This window comes from Hippichthys cyanospilos, chromosome 15 (assembly GCF_059441005.1).
Source record: "Hippichthys cyanospilos isolate Australia breed blue-spotted pipefish chromosome 15, RoL_Hcya_1.0, whole genome shotgun sequence".
Taxonomy (NCBI): domain Eukaryota; kingdom Metazoa; phylum Chordata; class Actinopteri; order Syngnathiformes; family Syngnathidae; genus Hippichthys; species Hippichthys cyanospilos.
This window is the reverse complement of record NC_142383.1, coordinates 8930474-8948296: the sequence shown is the minus strand read 5'-3', so window position 1 is coordinate 8948296 and position 17823 is coordinate 8930474. Positions and strand designations below refer to the sequence as shown.

Below are 17823 nucleotides of genomic sequence, written 5' to 3'. Positions count from 1 at the left end.
CATACTACATTGATTCTCAATTAGGGATATAAATACCCATACATGATTTTTTTACTTTGCTCTGCAGGTATCAGTAAAACTAATCTTTTCAAATTAAGAGCAAATGAATTGGAATATGAAAGGAACTTATTGCTGAACCGTGTTATAGTGAGTCCCTAGCAAAATGTATGCCTATTTTATCTTTTTATTCTGGAGTTGCTCAACAAATATACCATCAATGTAGTTCCAAACTTGAACAAACAAGGATGGCACATCACTTTCCTTTAAGTAATTTGAATGAAAAACATTAATTTACAGGGAGTAAAAATGTTAACCACTGCTATAGATGATGAATGGTTAGAAGAATGAAATTCATCTGACTAGATCTGGTAATAATTACTATTTGCAACAAACACTAGATTATTGTCCACTCTCTTCAGTATCACAGCAGATTCAGTGTCTTGTTTGTCATCAAAAAGCACTAACAATATAGGAAATACAATCATCATATCCGAAATAACTTTAGCTAAAAATAAAAAATGTAGATCTGAGTTGATGAGCAGTCAGCCATGGAGTTTGCAAGCCCCACTGCCACTCAATGAAGTACTACTTTTGCTCTCTAGGGAGCGCCCTTTCTTCCCCTCTGCCTGTTCTCGTGGTTGTATGGACTGTTCATGAAATCAACAAAAAAAGAGCCATTTTCTATTGTTCACATATTCACCTTCTCTCTCTGTTTCTTCAGTCTCACTATCACATCCTTCCCCACCTCTTTCTCTGACGTTTGTATCCTCGCTCTATCTTTGGACAAATAAAGCTGAGTTTCTCCAGTTCAGCCCCTGCTGTCTCTTGCTTGTTGTTCCTTCCATCTGTCTCTTGATATAACATTCACTGTGTCATTGGCTGAAAAAGGATCCTCACTGCACCCCAATTTCTCTGGATAATACCCACTGCCACTAACAAGTGGGCCATCTCTGGCCACAACAGGCACAACCAGGTAGGCCTATTCGAGCCGCATTGACACCAAAAACAATTTTAGTTCAAACACTAAAATATTGCTGTAAGAAAAGCATGTATTTTTCAAGAAAACCTAATACTCTTTATTATCCTAGATCATCCATCCTTCCATCATCAAGCTATTTTTTAAATAATTAATTGCTAAATGTTCCAATAACTAATTCATTGCAAAATGTTCCTTAATTGATCAAGATTAATCCCATTTTTGCAAATACATAACATATTTACTGGAGTAAAATCTTGGCATTACCAGAAGATCATTAAAAAAAATGAAAAAAATGTTTCAATGAATGTTTCAGTCACTTTATCTCATTCTTTAATACGATTATTGTCCTGTAAATTATAACTGTTGAACAAAACTACCAAATCTGACTCCTTGTGACAGTATTTTTTTTCTGAGTCTCTTTGAAACAATTCTTAAATCGTGTCAGTTATGGTGTAATTCTGCTCATCAGCAACACACTCCAGCAGCATTTGTGAGTCTCTTTGGAAGTAACTTGAACAGGCTGTTTTACTATCAGGTGGTGTGCCAAAAATGTACTACTAATATGCTTGAACCTGGCTTTGCAAACCATACAGATTCCTTATTTTTCCAATTAGCCACTGAGTCACATTTTAAAGTAAGACTACATAAATGTCCATTTTATTCTTGTAAAGAACCCAAACCCTGGAAGAGAAAAAACAGTGCTTGTTTTAACTGACAGTCAGAGAGGTTTTACACTAACCTTACAGTAGAGTAAGTGCTGTCAAATTATCATGATAACAGGTGTTACTTGTATCCGTTGGTTCAAAACTGCAATAATAAACATATTAGTAGCATGGTAATGACATGTTAGTGACATCTGTCATTGGTGTCAAAATATTCCTTTATATATATATATATATATATATATATATATATATATATATATATATATATATATATATATATATATATATATATATATATTTGTATACATATACCTTTCTATTTTGTGTGCCATATGTAGCGACCTCTATTAGATGTCACATTTAGTTCAATTTGTGTTAAAATGTTAAAAAAATAAATAAATAAATATATATATATATATATATATATATATATATATATATATATATATATATATATATATATTTGTATACATATACCTTTCTATTTTGTGTGCCATATGTAGTGACCTCTATTAGATGTCACATTTAGTTCAATTTGTGTTAAAATGTTAATATATATATATATATATATATATATATATATATATATATATATATATATATATATATATATATATATATATATATATATCCTAATGGGGTTCCATGATGTTTGATTATTTGTCTTATGTGATACAGTGTGCTTCATACAGTATTCAGCAGAGTAATTCACATTCTTATTTCAATAACTAGACAACAATTTATTCAGTGCACACACATAGAAGAAAGCCAGAAATGTCTTCTAAGCTCATTGTAGTCTGCATGAAACATGCAGGTAAGTAACAAGCAAGATAAATTTTGAGAATTCATTCAGAATTCAGAAACCTTTCCGGGATTTTATGAATAATGCAAGTTAAATTGGAAATGTAAAGCGGGTTGAATCTCTGGCACAAAAATGAAACACATATACACGCACAGTGTAGAAGACCTAATCGCCGGATATGATAAGTGATCACATTAGTGATACCATGACAACCAGAACTAGGCCACATGTATGTTTGATCCCCGGCTGTGTGATGGTAAACATGATAATCAAATTATTTTGGGACAATGACAATGCAAGATAAGGCATATGACTATCTGATGATTTTTACGCCACCCCGTGATATTGCTCATGTTTAGGCATAAAAGGACAATGAATATGCTGATTTTCTCAAGGCCTCATCTGCCCTCATGGAAGAATGTAAAAGAAAATGGTCACGAAATAAAATTGTTAAAAGAGAGTCATTATGAAACATTACTTCTAGGTCAGAGTTCTCATACGGTACAGGTGGTCACACATTCTGAAAACGAATCACGGATGCCCCCTTTTTTTTTTCTTTTTTAAAGGTAAAGTACTCCCACCTTGACAGTAACCGCATTTTGGAATACTCCCACATTTATAAGTAATCTACCCAAAATATTTTTTTCATGAGCAACAAAGAGAACGATGTAGAAAGTAATTTTGTTCTAATTCTTTTTCTTTTTTTTTATCACAGGCTATGGGATTATCGAGACGACCACAAATGGACATCAAGTCGAGATGCCGAACAGATATCCTCACACTGCCTTGGTGAGTTGCTCAGTTTGTTTAGTTAGCAATGTTCTACTTGAAACGTTGTTACTTTTGTGCACATAATGTCTTAGTCATGAAATTTGATAAACACGACTGTAAGAGCTTAAGCTATGTGGCTTAAAATAGGTTTTGAATCCCCTTTGTGTTTTCTCTTTAGAATTTTTTTCAGATATGGCGCACATTTGTCCCTCCACTTGTTACCAGGCAGACTTTATTGGGCTCATTCATAAGAGCTCCATAGGTCCAATGAAGAAATTGCCTTATGCCAGTCATGTCCACTATTTCTTAATGAATTGGGGTGGAGATTACCATGTAACTCATTTGTGTTGGATTCCTATGTAATACCTAAATCTAAAGTTAGAAAAATAAGTCAAACAACTTTTTTGCTTTTGATATTTTGAATTTGAATTGCTTTTGAATTTGACCCAACTTTTCTTTGCACAAAAATTGGGGTTAAATGGACTCAAGTATTGTTTGGTCCTTTTTTGACCCAAAATCTGGGTATTTTTGACCCAACTGATGCCAATATGTGATGCTAACACTGCGGCCTTGCTTACCATTTGGTTACGTTCTCTTGTATAGTCCACAGTCCTGCTGTCACTTGAAAATAGTGAATCATTGCCCAGTCTCACTGCCAGCTTATGCGAGGAGAAACCTGGACCAGGGTGTTATGTAAATTAACCATACTGTTAAATTCGGATAAAATAAAGAATGTCTCACAAGTATTGTCGGATATAGACTGGTAACATCAGATTTATGTGGCTCTTTGTTTTCAAGGTTTTGGATAGGTGTGCATACTACTTCTTGAAATTATGATTGTCTGTAATATGATAAACAATGACTCCTCAGTGAAATGATATTTTACCCTGGGAGAACCCGTGGTGCAACTGAATGAAACAAAGTTCTAAACAGAGGCAACCTGATCCGCTCGGGGTCGGCCACCATTGTGCTGGCTGGCCGCTGGCGCTCTGATTGTCTCTGGAAGGGCTCCGAACACGCTCCGGCCAGCTGCATTATTCAGCACGCGTGCCGGTAGAGAGAGATAGAGAGACAGAGAGAGAGCGAGAGAGAGAGGAAGAGGGGGTGCATCGGAGGGAGGGTGAGTGAGCAAAAGAAGAGCACAACAGAGAACAGCCCGATGCTCATAACTGGCGTATGCCTCTATTTGGATGGGACCACAAAACTAGGAAAGTAAACGTTCTACCACCTGGTACAACACTAGAGAAGCAAAACAAGACAAAGGAGAAAACAGAAGTCCAAGCCAGTAGGTAAGCATCTGTCGCTGAATCCCGGTCATTGTTTCCTCCTATGCTTGTCCTCCACTCTGGCTACTGCTCTGGAGCTATACTACATTGTGACTTTAAACGTCAACACATAAACATTGCTAGAATGAACCGAAAAGCGCGTGTCAAACAGAACATGCTTGCAATCACATTGATGGGCTCCTAAGTGTGAAGGACAATGGATACCGCAGCCCTTGAGAGCAGTAGGAGGTCAATGGACTACAGTAGAGGCTCACTGCAGTTTTTTTTGTTTTGGTTTCTCCAGTCTTTGTGCTCTCAGGTACGCTCGCGTTTTGGCTTTTATTTTGCAGGAGAGTTCTGTACAGCAAAAATAAGTTTGTTGTTTTTTTCATTTTTGATTTCCAATTGAAAATGAGCGAAATATGGTCCTCCCCTTCCTCACTTTGACCTACATTTGCAATGACCTTAACCCATTTTTCTTCAACTCACACTCAACACTGTTAGTCGACTAGTCGTGACAGGCTGTCTTGTGTCTGTACAAGTTATACATTTTGTAGCATAACATTTTTTAAGCTGTTTTATGGAAGTTTCCTTTCTGAGAGTAAAAGAAGTAGCTGTTGGATTCAGATAATATTCAATGTGTTTGCATGGAGAAGTATTGTCTGTCCAATGCCTGTTTATTATTAGAGCGTTAAACGCGCTTGCCTCTGGGATTTTGGGTTAAAATCTCGGCTCTGACCTTACTGGTGGAAATGTGTGTGTTCTCCCTATGCTTGCATGGATTTTCTCAGGTTGTCTATATTCTTCCCACATCCCAAAATTAAGCATGGCATCTTAAGTGAGAATTTAAATGGTTTACAGATATCAAAGATGGTTGCATTTATGGTGTATAATGTGATGTGATTGATTGACCTGGCTAAGGTTCCAGCTGACCCATAAACTAATTGGGACAAGCGCTTATGACATTTGATGGATTCAAGATTTTTAGTGCTGTGGAACTGGAGTGCAATTAATACACAGGCAGCTATTTCTGATGCAATCCCTGCTGGTGTAACCATATAAGGCAACTAAGGTTAACAATACCCACAAAATAGCTGTGCAAATTAATAATGTGACCTTCATTCATATTACATTCAATTACTATTACTGATGTTACAAGTTTGGGATGGCATTGACATATATGTATATATGTACAAGTAAATTAGGTCAGCAACATTACATTATTGCTAGACTAAGTATATTTGCGAAACTTGTTAATACTCCAACACACACTTAACTCATTCGGTATCAGCCGTTTTCAGACCCTTCTTTATCCTGCTATTTGAAATATGTCTTTGTGATTTTAGATTCAGTGCTAGCTATTTGCAAATCTTTCTTTACCCTATGATATGAAAAATAAATACATAAACAAATAAATAGATAATGTTTTGTAAATAGGTAACTGGATTGAATTTCTGGAATATGTAAAGCCATGTAAATACTTATTTGGGATCGATTGGAGTTTACCGGTTAACCTTGGAACAATGATTCGTGCCAAAACAAAGTAGCTTATTTTGTAACTCCAATTATGTTTGAAAATAAAAATACAGTTGAAATCTATGCTATCTTGTTGTTACTTAATTCCCTTTAAGGTGAAAACGTTGGGCTTGCTAAAAGTTGAAAATAGGTTGAAATGATCTGATCTCTATTTTCACTAACTACAACTGAAAAGCAACAAAAGTACATCACGACAAGCCACCATAGTGCCATTGATTATGGTATATCAACATAAATATGCTTCTTTATTTGAATTTAATGAGCATAGGGACCAATTTACGGTAACCAGAATACCATATTTACTAGTGAGGTGCATGGAGCATACGATAGTAAAGAAAGAATTGGACTTTTGACCCTTAAAATAATTTCTATGCGTGAGGTAGCATCTGAGTGATAAGCCACTGCACCCCTATAATTAGAAGGAATACATGTTTTGACTTCTAACTTCAAGTACATTTCCTTTCCCAGACTTCACTGCACCATCAAGTGCAAGATCATGGACAGGAGCAGGAATGTTATCAATGATGTCTTCTTCCCTCCAAACCGCTCCCTTTTCCCAGAAAGCTTCACACCAATATAATCACAGGTTATACAACAGCTGTGCAGTTGATAGGGCTGAATGTCAGGGGGTAAAACAAGGTTCTGCAGGCGAACGGATGAGAGGGGCGGATATGGTGACGATAGCATAAAGCTCCAAGGAGAGATAAAGGGCGGTCCAGGTGCAAGAAGGGTGGAGTCGCCAGCAGTTAACTGCAAGGGGGGTGAGGGAAACAGAAGGGTGGGGGGAGGGGGTGTGAAGGATGCAAGAAGGAAGTCTGTTCAGCCTCACACAGCCCCAAGTGTTGTTGACATTAACAGCCCGCTGGCCTTTCAATGGCCCATCTGTTGATGTGCCGCCACTGGCCGCTATCCAGGAAGGAATTGCACTCACAGTTAGAATGGCATTGATGTTGCATGATTGACAAACTTTGTGTAGGGTTTTTACTCAAATTTGACTCGGGTGGGCTTGGCTCACAATTGTACTCTCAGCTGATCATAACTGAAGAATATGAATAGGAGGGGAAAAATTTGGCTCATGAAAAAGCATGTGAGGGTGCCTCAGGCGCAACAGAAGCTTCACCATTGTTTTCTTAGTTTTTTTTTTTTTTTCTGTCTGAAGGACTTGCTATTTTAAGTGAGGTAGCTCATCAAAGAGTCATTGTCACGTTGTTACTAATTTTGTTTTTTTGTTCAGTGGATGTACTTTTTTTCTGCTGGTGTCTATTCCAGGTTCTTGTCACATTTAACACAACTCATCACTGTAATGTGAGAGATAAAGAGGAAGAGCACATTCATGAGGGAGGTGTATTCTGAGTTGGGTCATGTAATGTCCAAAAGCTGAGCCTTGATTGGTCGTAACTTGAGTCCTACACAGTAAACAAAAAATGCAAACATGTTAAAAATCAGAGCAAAAAAAAAAAAAAAAGAAACACTTATCACATTGGTAAAATTACAAGTGAGGTCTTGGAAATAGAAGTAAATAGATTCAGAAAGAAAGAGTAGAAGGGGCAGACCTAACCCATCCATCATTTTCTCTCTCTCTTTTTTTTAATAACTACTATTACACCTTTGCCCTTCTGTGGCGTGACTGGTAAGAGATAAGTGGTGTCACTAGCAGCATATTTTGTTGCGGCAGGCCTTTTCATCCCTGTATTAATTATCTTTATGTTTTCCATTTGTTTTGTTTTAAGTTGTCCATGTCATTTCTGTGGTTGCATCGTTGTTTATTGTAGCGTTTTTCTGGTCGTGTTTGTATTGTTTGTTTGAGCTGTTTTAATCCTGGTTGTGTTTTTTTTTTTGTGTGTGTGTTGTTTACTAGTGTCTGGATTACATGTTTACGTTTTCCATTCATAACTACTCCAAATACTTTAGATGTTTGTGAGAATGAGTAACATAAACCAAAACGAATCTACCTTACTTTGTAGTAACGTCTAATTTAATCGTTCGGTTCGATCGAAAGGATCTTTCCCTCGCCAAATGATTTTATCCAGGATAAGGACTTTTAATTATGCTGCTGAGATTGTCAACTCTGAAACATCAGTGAAAGAAAGTCTAAACGAAGCATGCAACAAGGTCATTTGCTCTACATTCCATTGTGGAATGTTGTTTTATCCAATGTTTTCAGTATTTGCAATCCATTGAGGGTTGCAGGAAATTAAACAATGCAAGCTAAACATGTGATGACCACTATTGCCCAAACGCCCACCAACCCCTATTGTCCTCAACATCCACCTGCAATTGGCGCACCGTGCTGCACCAGTCATTGATTTCACACAAAGCAAAGTGCAACCATAAGCATGCATAAGCAGTCCAGTGAACAAACCTCAGCCAAAATATGGTGGAAGAGCGTTAATTACAAATCTCTGGAGGGTCAAACAGAGGACCACCTGAACTGTGGTAAACACATAATGACCGTTAACAAAAACATGCAACAGAGAGGTTTCTTTCTCAGAATATTTAGATCCAAAAAGGTGGTCAACACTGCAGGGAAAATCATTGCTAACCTCCATGGAAGATCTCTATAACCTTCACTGCCTTAGGAGAGCACACAGCATATGCAAGGACGTGTCACATCCAGGCCACTTTGAGCTGCTGTTTCTTTTATGTCGAGCGGTTAGCACATCCGCCTCACAGTGCAGAGGTCCCGCGTTCAATTCCAGCTCCTCCTGGCCTTCCTGTGTGGAGACTGCATGTGCTACCCATGCTCACGTGGGTATATTTGTGTGTGTGTGTTATGCGTTTTCACAAAGCCAGGCTTATGTCAGAGAAAATAGTTTTGAGTTATTGATTAAAAATCTGAGTTTTTCGGGAAAGGAAATATGTCTGGTTGTGGTCTATAAAACGTGGCCCACTCGGGGAGCTGCAGCTTTTACATAAAATGCTGACGGTTGCTTTTCATGCAAGTCAAATACTTTCTGAAAGGCTAAGTCAGCAATCAAGAGCTTACTAACATAATCTCACTTAAAAATATAAATAACATAAAAGTGTGTCACAAGTACTCTTTTCTACACTTTTTAAAAATGCATATGTCTGGAAATAAGTCATTATAGAGAGTTTTAATAGCGTTTCTTATTTTTTTTTTTTACCTAACTATTCATGTTTTGTGTAGCTTCCCACACTGGTTCGCTGAATGATTTAAACGTGCCTGAGGTTAAAAATGGGTCAGGTTACAGGGTCATAAGGTTAAGTATCAGTGTTGTCAGTGGAATATGACCTCATCATCTAAGCAATGCACATACTGGTACTGTATCCAGGATAGCCTATACCTGAGTAAGAAATCATGGTTGTGTTGAAAAATCGTATTTTCTTCTCGAATTTATTCCCGAAAGAGTAAAGCCATGATAAGTGTTGATGAATGCAGCAAGCAGATGGAAGGACAATTCTATATAAATAAAATAGGAATACTGTAAATCTGCTACTCAGACATGTTGGCTGGCAAACTGTTTTTCTTCTTGTGTGAAGCCTCCTTCCTCTGTCTAAATTTTGCAGGCTTATGAGCTAGTTTCCTGAAATAGACAGGTGATTAGCACAATGCTGGTCTCAGCGTGCACCACAGCAAAGAGACTTAATGCAGTAAGATAGCACTGGGAAGAAGTTTGAGGGCGAACCATGTTTTCTTGGGACTAACAGTATGGATAGGTTGAGATTGGGAGATCATTTTTAGAATCAGATCATATGTCTTTTGTACCAAAGAAGAGCACTTTGTGGATGGATGATAAGGTCAGATTCCATATTCAAATATCAGAAATCAAACGTCATATTTATTAGCAATGGTGTCAGCGTTTGCTTTGCTCTTGACAGTACTTTGTATTTTGCACTAGATTTGATAATGGGGTTTGAGAGCCTAAAATGTTCATGTAAATTTTATTTTGAGTAATGCACATACATAATATTTGTTCAGATGCGTGACAATGTATTGGATCACCACACATTGTAAAGTTTAAGCCAAACCTCTCCTTTATTAATTATTATTAATATTTTATTTCTGTAATGGCTAAATACTGAACATTTTCATTGACAGGAAAAAAACACTTACAGGGGAATGTTTCTGTAAATGTTCAGTGAAGCTAATAATACAAAATCAATTAAGATACATAGATCCTATATTATTTGCTATGCTTTCTTTGTATCTTCTTTCACCAGTTCAGTGATGATAAGAGTAGCCTGTGGTATGTTTGGGAAGGTGCATTAAGCTTTCTAAACATAGCCACTGTCCTGTTGTCACTAATTTAATCTCGGAGCACTCTGCCTCAAGTAGTTCATTTAAGACTAGGCTGATGTCAAGCAGCTAATTAGAGTTTAATGATTGCTACCAGTAGGATCAACAGTGGTTGGTGGGTCAGAGTGGCTGCCTGTGTTCACATTGCTCCTTCAACGAAGCAGTGATGTGAATTTAACTTTGGAAACTGCTGCCTACTCAGAAAAATGTTTCTTGTGTAGCATCTGCTTCTCATTAGTGGTTTGAGTGGTTAGCATGTACTTTAGCTTAGCAATAGCGCATCTTGGCAGCTTTAGTTTTGTTTACGCTCCCTCTGCAGTTTACGGCACCTGTCAGACCAGACAACAATCCTCTGAGATCCCGCTGGTGGCTAGGCAGGTCGATCCATGTATCGAATGAATTGATACTGAAGTCAGTATTTGTACTGTATTGATACCAAAGAATTAGTATCAGTCAGTTACGTATATGTATTTATTTTGTTTTTCAGGGGTCCCTCATGCAAACGATTTTAAGTGTGTGCGCATGCGACACACTTACCAGCATGACATGCAACAACGAAATGCATTTGTATTGTCAGTACTGTTTCATACTACTGTATTTGGAACACAGTTTTTTTTTTTTTTTTGAAAGACATATTTTCAATTCCAGTTTCAGGTTTACCTGAGTCAAATCCTGCTTTGATTCCAATCTCCATGTTTGCCTCCCCATATTTCTATATTTTTTGCTGAATTGATTTTAATTGTAGAACTTTATGTAATATTAGGCAATTGTTAAAATCTCAACAGGAAAGTCTTTTTGAAAAATAATAGGATAAATAATTGAAATTACCATAATATTTAATGAACCTTTAACTACTTGGTATCAGTTATTTAATTGCTATTGATTAATTTCAAAAGTATCACACAGCTCTTGAGCTCGGTCTTCATCTTCTGCTTGTCTGTCTGCTGAGGTCACCATGAAGTCTTTTTTTTTCCTTGTGTTTTTTTTGTTTTGTTTACTGCCGGGAAGCAACTGATTTTGCGCATAGACTAAACCAGGTGGTGGCTATCTCCACACATCAAACCGTGTTGTCCAAACCAAGAAGATTTGGACCAAATACAAAAATGTTACACCCCTAATACAAACCAACATTTGAATTTAAAAGTTATATTTATCTTCCAACCTCTAACAGCAGTGAATTAGTCCTACAAAATATTTAGATTCATGTGATCAGTGGTGAGTATTGCCTATTAAGGAAGTCTAGAACACCAGATTTTGCTATCATTCCTGAAGCAATTGACATTAATTGACATCATAAATAATAAACGCAGTACACAGTGTCACTGTGCTGGCTAGCAAAGATAGTTCCCATGATAAATTATGTTCTGCACACCTCCAGCTGCAAGCTTGTGTTTAATCCAAGACATAATTAATAGTATATGGCTGTCCTGTGTCCCAGTTATTCCTCCACTTGTGTTCGGTTGGCGGGTCATTTCTCTGGACCTCTGTCCAATGCTTGCAGAGCCAACGTACAAAACTAGTCACACTGTGTGACTACAGACCTCTTTTCTCCGAAAGAGCACTCCATCGCTTAGAGTGTTCAAGTGTAGCATTAGTATTCAGCCTGGAGTGTCTCGCTCCATGCCTGCATTTTGGACCCTTTGTTGTTGTTTCATCAAGGGGTCTTCTGGGGGGTGTCTGGGTTGTGTTGCAAGAGACACAAACAGTGAGCCAGGAGTTCAGACATGCTGTGCATTCCTCTGTCACACAACTCAAAAATCCAACTTATTTGTGGTCTGGTCTTGTAGCCTCTGGCAGTGGCTAACTGAAATTACATTCGGTGTTTTTCTTTTGGAGCGCTGCAATATGCATGGCGCTCAGTCGGACAGATGAAGAATAGACACTGGTTCCTCTTTTTGTATATGGATACTCCTTTGAGATCTGTGTGGGATGCCACACTATTCCAAAGTGTTAATATTGGATTTTCCAAACTGCCATACATCTTTGTAGTCTCATCGACAATGATAAATGTTCTTCTTTTAATGCCAATAATGGCGCTTCCTCCTGGTTTATTTTCGGTTGTCCTGATAAAGTGCAGTCGTGGCAGCTTATTCTTTGTCTGTCTTGTGGTGTTGTGTAGGTGGTCTTTTGTTTTTGATGCATTTCCTATGTTAGGGGGGCCATATCCGTGGATACAAGTTAGCAGAGGTTTCCTGTTTAGAGCGCATGTGATCTGGGAAAGGCTTTGCACGGTTTATCCAAAACCGTGCAAAATTTTGAATAGCTTTTATTGTCCTCATCACAGAGGACAAATTAATTTTTGTACGGCGCGGTTGAAACACTTGAAGTGTGATTGTGTTTTATTGTTTGCAATAGGCATAGTATTGTCCTCGAACAATACAGCCTATGATAAATAATGTGACTGCCTCTGACAAAAGGGTCATCATGTGTCCAAAAAAAAAAGAAAATTTTCATATAGGTCGACACTTAACTCCCAAAAATATTAGTCTTAAACTTTCAGGAACTGTTGATTCAAGATTCAAGAGTTTTCTTGTCATATGCATAATATTACCACACAATGAAATTCTTACTCTGTTCACTTCCCCGAGCAGACAACATTCCATAATTGAACAAATGATAAGGTAGGCAATATTGTGACAACAAAAAACAATAATAGAGCAATAAGTAATAATGACCCACTAATAAATGAATAGATTTACATTCTGACCATAAGAAATGACAATACAGGCCTGAAGGAGGGTATTTTGGGAAGAATCTCAAAATTGTTATTTTTGTCCATGTCATCAATATTTACCATTTACGCGAAACAATCTGCTAACATGCAGACCCCTTTGCCTGAGCAGGCAACATATTTGAATCCCGCTCTATCTACTTGTCTTTTTAAACAAGTCTCATCCATCTTTTTGATATGCCTCCCAGAAAGATGGATGAGAACTCAACTAACTTGCAAATGCACTCAATAATCAACTTGAAGTCTCACCTCTAAAACAAAACCAAGCTAACTGTTCCTGTTAATTTAAGCGTGTTAAGCGTGTTAGTTGGTGTTATCAATCAATGGTGACCAACTTCCATGACACAAGACTGCTTAGGCCTTAGGGCACTGTTCTGTATTGATCCATTAGCACTGACCCAGTTGCACAAACACGCACATGAATAAAATATCACATGTGCTCCTGTTGCCTTCTCTTATTGTACTTGTGGTTATGCAGTCATTAGAATGTACTTATCTTGTTAGAAATCCACTGACGATCAGCATTCAACGTTTTTTTTTTTGTTTTTTTTTAAGCATTCTCTTCAGGGATTAGACTCAAGCCTCAATTATGGTAGATGCATTAATTAGGTAATATTCACTTTTCTGACTAGCTTATTTTTAACCTGCCAACTCAGAAAAAGGATATACCTTGAGTCACACTGCTCATGTTGGGTAGTAGAATTTATTTTTTGGTACTTTTCTGTGTTTATTTTCAACCAAATGAACATATAAATGGCACTGAAGGAAAGTGTCATTCATAAAACAATGCCTTCACTTTTGCAGTAATGCTAACCTTGAAATCAAGGAATTAGTCAAATGTTATCCCTTAAAACACTGTTTAAGTGATGTGCTGTATTTTTGACCAATCTGGGGGCATATGGGGGACAATAGCAGCTTCGCCAGTTTTCCTTTTAAATATGTATTTAATTTTTATACTTTTTTAATTGAACCACATTTATTATTATGGTTATTAGTGACGTCCGAGATCTGCTGTGTTGGAAAGTTAACCAAAGGCCATTTCCCACTGAGATGCAAACATTTGCAAGTTTGGAGAAAGGCATCACATGCACGTTCACGTCAGGATTTGGGTTCGTTCAATCGTCTCACATGTTTTTAAGACTTAAGACATTTTGAAACAGTCTTGTTTGTCATGTTGCAAGTAAATTTTGCTCAATTTTGTTTCCTGCGACACAAAAAACAAGACTTTCAGAACATTTGTTTAAAATTTTTTTAACAACATCGTAAAAAGAATTGCAACCTTGAATGAAACCTGAGAGATCAAAAGAGCCGCTGCCTTTTCAGAAATTTGCCAACAAATAGCCCCTCAGTGGGATAGGAGCTTAAAAGGCTTTAAAAATAGTTTATGAAAACTGTTTGCTTGTGCTATTTATTTTAAATTTAGCACTGTTTTATTTCTTTCATGTCACATTGATCATACATAACTGTCACAGCTTATGCTAGGCTGCCAAATACCCGTTGTGTTGGAAAATCAATGTAATGGAAACGGTCTGCTTTTTTGTTCCATACTTATGGCCATATACTTTCTGTATTGTACAGCTAAGAATCAATAATTGCTGATTACATTCAAAGAAAGTATTTCCATGTTGAGCTATGGTGTATGTAAGCAGCAGAGAAAGTGAGCCATGACGTCGTATCTCTGGTTTCCCTCGCTGTGATCCTGTTACCAAACAAACACACACACTAAAGTTGAACCTAAGTTGGTTTGTTTCTTTTTTAATGACCTATAAAGAATGAATGTGGGTTGAATTGAGTGGTTATTACAATCATTTTTATTGTTCGATACGTATGAATTTTGCATTTGGCATTACCATGCGAGCAATCACTATTATAGGTCAACAGACTCTCATGACCATTTTACTTCACACATACATAATGTTCATTACATACTGTATGTATGTAGTACTGCCCTCAAAGTCACTTACAGATGATACTTCAGCAATATTCCATGAGTAAACCTGAGGGTGGAACTGCCTGTTACAGTATGAGGTCAATAACTTCCTGTTCTTCTTCTTTGTCTTCTTCTTGACAGATAGACATGCCATGTTTTGTGATTGACTGACCCCTCTGGTTAAAATTTGAATGCCTGAAACCGAGCTACTATGGATTGTTTGTAGTGACAGGGTATATTCTTGGCTAATATGGCCCTCATGTTATTTGGAAAGGTCTTGCATTTATTTTGGGAAGTTCCCTGTGATAAAATTGGCTTTAATGAAAGCCTTCTAACAAATAAATCAGTAAGTTATTTTTTAAACTACGCAAATAGCCATTCGGCCACTAGGTGGTGCACTGAGACAAGCAATGGCGCCTTATGTTCAAGACGGTCTTTGCATTATGTTTTTGTTTTTTTGCCCCCCTCATAAGTGCTGCTGCGGTATGTCTTTCCATTTTGCACTAATTATAAATGATCCCAAACATTGTGATACCCCATTTTTTTGGAGAGTTTTTCTTCCTGACTGGCATTGTAATGCTGTGTATGTCTGTAAGAAAGGTCTGTGTTGAAATCTGTGATACAAACATCGTTCCTGCACATCATCAAGGCAGATGTTTTTAGTCGACCTCTTTTTAAAGTTCATATATTCAACCATTTTGGTTAGTTTTTGCTGTTTTATAGATAACATACATTTAAATCTCTCTTTCTGTCTCTCTCTCTTTCTCTCCCCTCATAAATCCACATAGGAAAAAAATAAAATACTATGCCACATTAGTTCCCGTCCCATCCTCCCTTGAAGCTTAAATGAACATTTAGGTCCTTTAAAAGAGGGATGAGTCACTAGGGTGTATTTCATTAGCATTTTGATAAAAACTGAATACAGGAAACATGACACATCTCTCTAAATCTTACATTAGACCGAGTCAACAACCCTAATATTACGATGACAGAAGAAAATGTCATTACCTTGTTATCATCCCCTCCACCTTTTTTCACTCATCATCTGTTCATCAGTAGAAAGTAGGCGGAACTTAATATTATACAAGGAGGGAGGAGTGGGCAGCAATAGGGAGGATGGATGTTTGCTGGGCTGTCTGTACAGAAGGCATCTTTGTGCGTGAGGGCATCTGGAGAAGTCAGCATGCACATACGCACACAGACGCCATGACATCACAGCTCAGTGAGCGGCCGGCAGGAATGCTGCTGAGAGAGGAGAGGCTTTGTGGAGGAGAGGAAAGAGATGGGAGGGGAGGAAAAGGAGGGGAAGGAGAAGAGGAAAAGGCTTGGCCAGGGAAAACTCAGGCACTCCCACAATCTGGAGCAGGAATGAAGCGAGAGGAGCTGAGAAGGATTAGACAGAATCGAAACTAGTAGAAGACATTTTTTTTACAAACTTGAAGGCACCCTTTGAAAATTTATGGATTAGGGGTGGTAGACAGATGAGCTTTGTTGACGCTTGTGGAGACTACTGGTGAGTACAGCCATATTATCATTACAACACGTGCAGTTGATGTGGTAAAAATATAGATATTGGACTTTGAGACTACAAAATATGGATATTCCTTTAGGGGTTTTAACAAGTTTCATTAAATGGAATGATATAGCAGGAAAAAAAAGGAAGTGACTTCACAAGACTGATAAATCAGTTCTAAAGTCACACCCACAATGAAATTTTGAAATGAGAAGGTCCGTAAAGATAAAACAAGTAACATTACTGAAACATGTAATGCAACATTATATTTATTGGGACTTGTGTTCACAGAAATTTAAGTCTGGTCTTGTTCTGAGTTCTACATTATGTCCCTTAAAATAACTCCACCCCCCACCCAATCTCAAGCATGATGTGTTTAAAAAAAAAAAAAAGTTTTCATGTGCGTGTTTGTGATTGTGACTTGTATGCGTCAGCGAACATAAGAGTTTCCAGATGTGTTTGGGATGGTGACAGCAAAGGAGAACTAGCATTTAGACAGCAACAGCTGACTCATGCAGCCAAACACATAGTCCATGTGTGTCTTTTTTTAAACTTTTGATTCATTTTCACCTAATTGTGTCCTTCAACATTCCACCACAACATCATCTGCTGAGCATTTACCTCATGTAAAATTATACACTACTACATTCTCTGTGTATAACCTGTTCTTTATTCTTTTAATCTCCTTTTGTGGTTTACCATTTGCTCATGTTTTTATGGTTTGATATTCAAGACAACTTTGTGTAAATCTTGAAGCACTTTTCATTTACTATACACTGTTTTTCTTATACTCTTGTTTTGTTTTTTATTTGTTTGTTTTTTATTATTGTATTAAAGCTTCAAAACCCCTCACAATACTTGTTTTGTCAGACAGACATTAAAATTCATTCACGTTCTCTTCATAGAAGGTTGGAAAAAAATTGCACCCCAATTTAAAAAAAAAAAAAAAACATAAAACAATGAGTCTGTGAAAGATGATCTAGATTACAGTAAGGGACCACTCCAGTTCATTGATTTTAAATTGGCTTGCTGAATATTCCGTACAATCCTGCTTTATTAATATTGTGTAAATCACGTGAAGTGATAGAGCATATACTGCATGTTTAATTGCTAATTTAGTGGGAAGAAATTGGTGAGTGGATTTACTTGATTGTTGAGTGTTATGAAGCAATCGAGGGCAAAGTTAGTGCACTACTCAGTGACAAACAGCAGAGGTGCTGTTGTGCAGTCTCACATCAAAACAGAAGTTCAGAACATTCAGAGCATTCGCTCGTATTTTTTTTAAATCTTAAAAGCTCAGTCTTTATATTCTTCTAGCATATCTGATCTCTTGTCAGTTGTAAAAAAACAAAACAACAGCACAGACTATACTT

General features: G+C 37.2%; 1 protein-coding gene across 6 annotated transcripts in view; it reads left to right on the top strand.

Annotated features, from left to right (window-relative positions):
* The window catches only part of palm2akap2 (PALM2 and AKAP2 fusion), a 70980-nt gene that overhangs the window by 38833 nt on the left and 14324 nt on the right, over positions 1 to 17823 (top strand). For all 6 annotated transcript variants that reach the window (XM_088435017.1, XM_088435016.1, XM_088435021.1 and 3 more), the window contains one exon: positions 3162 to 3235. In XM_088435017.1, coding sequence (XP_088291143.1) covers positions 3162 to 3235 — 74 coding nt within the window. The remainder of the gene's footprint in view (positions 1 to 3161; positions 3236 to 17823) is intronic.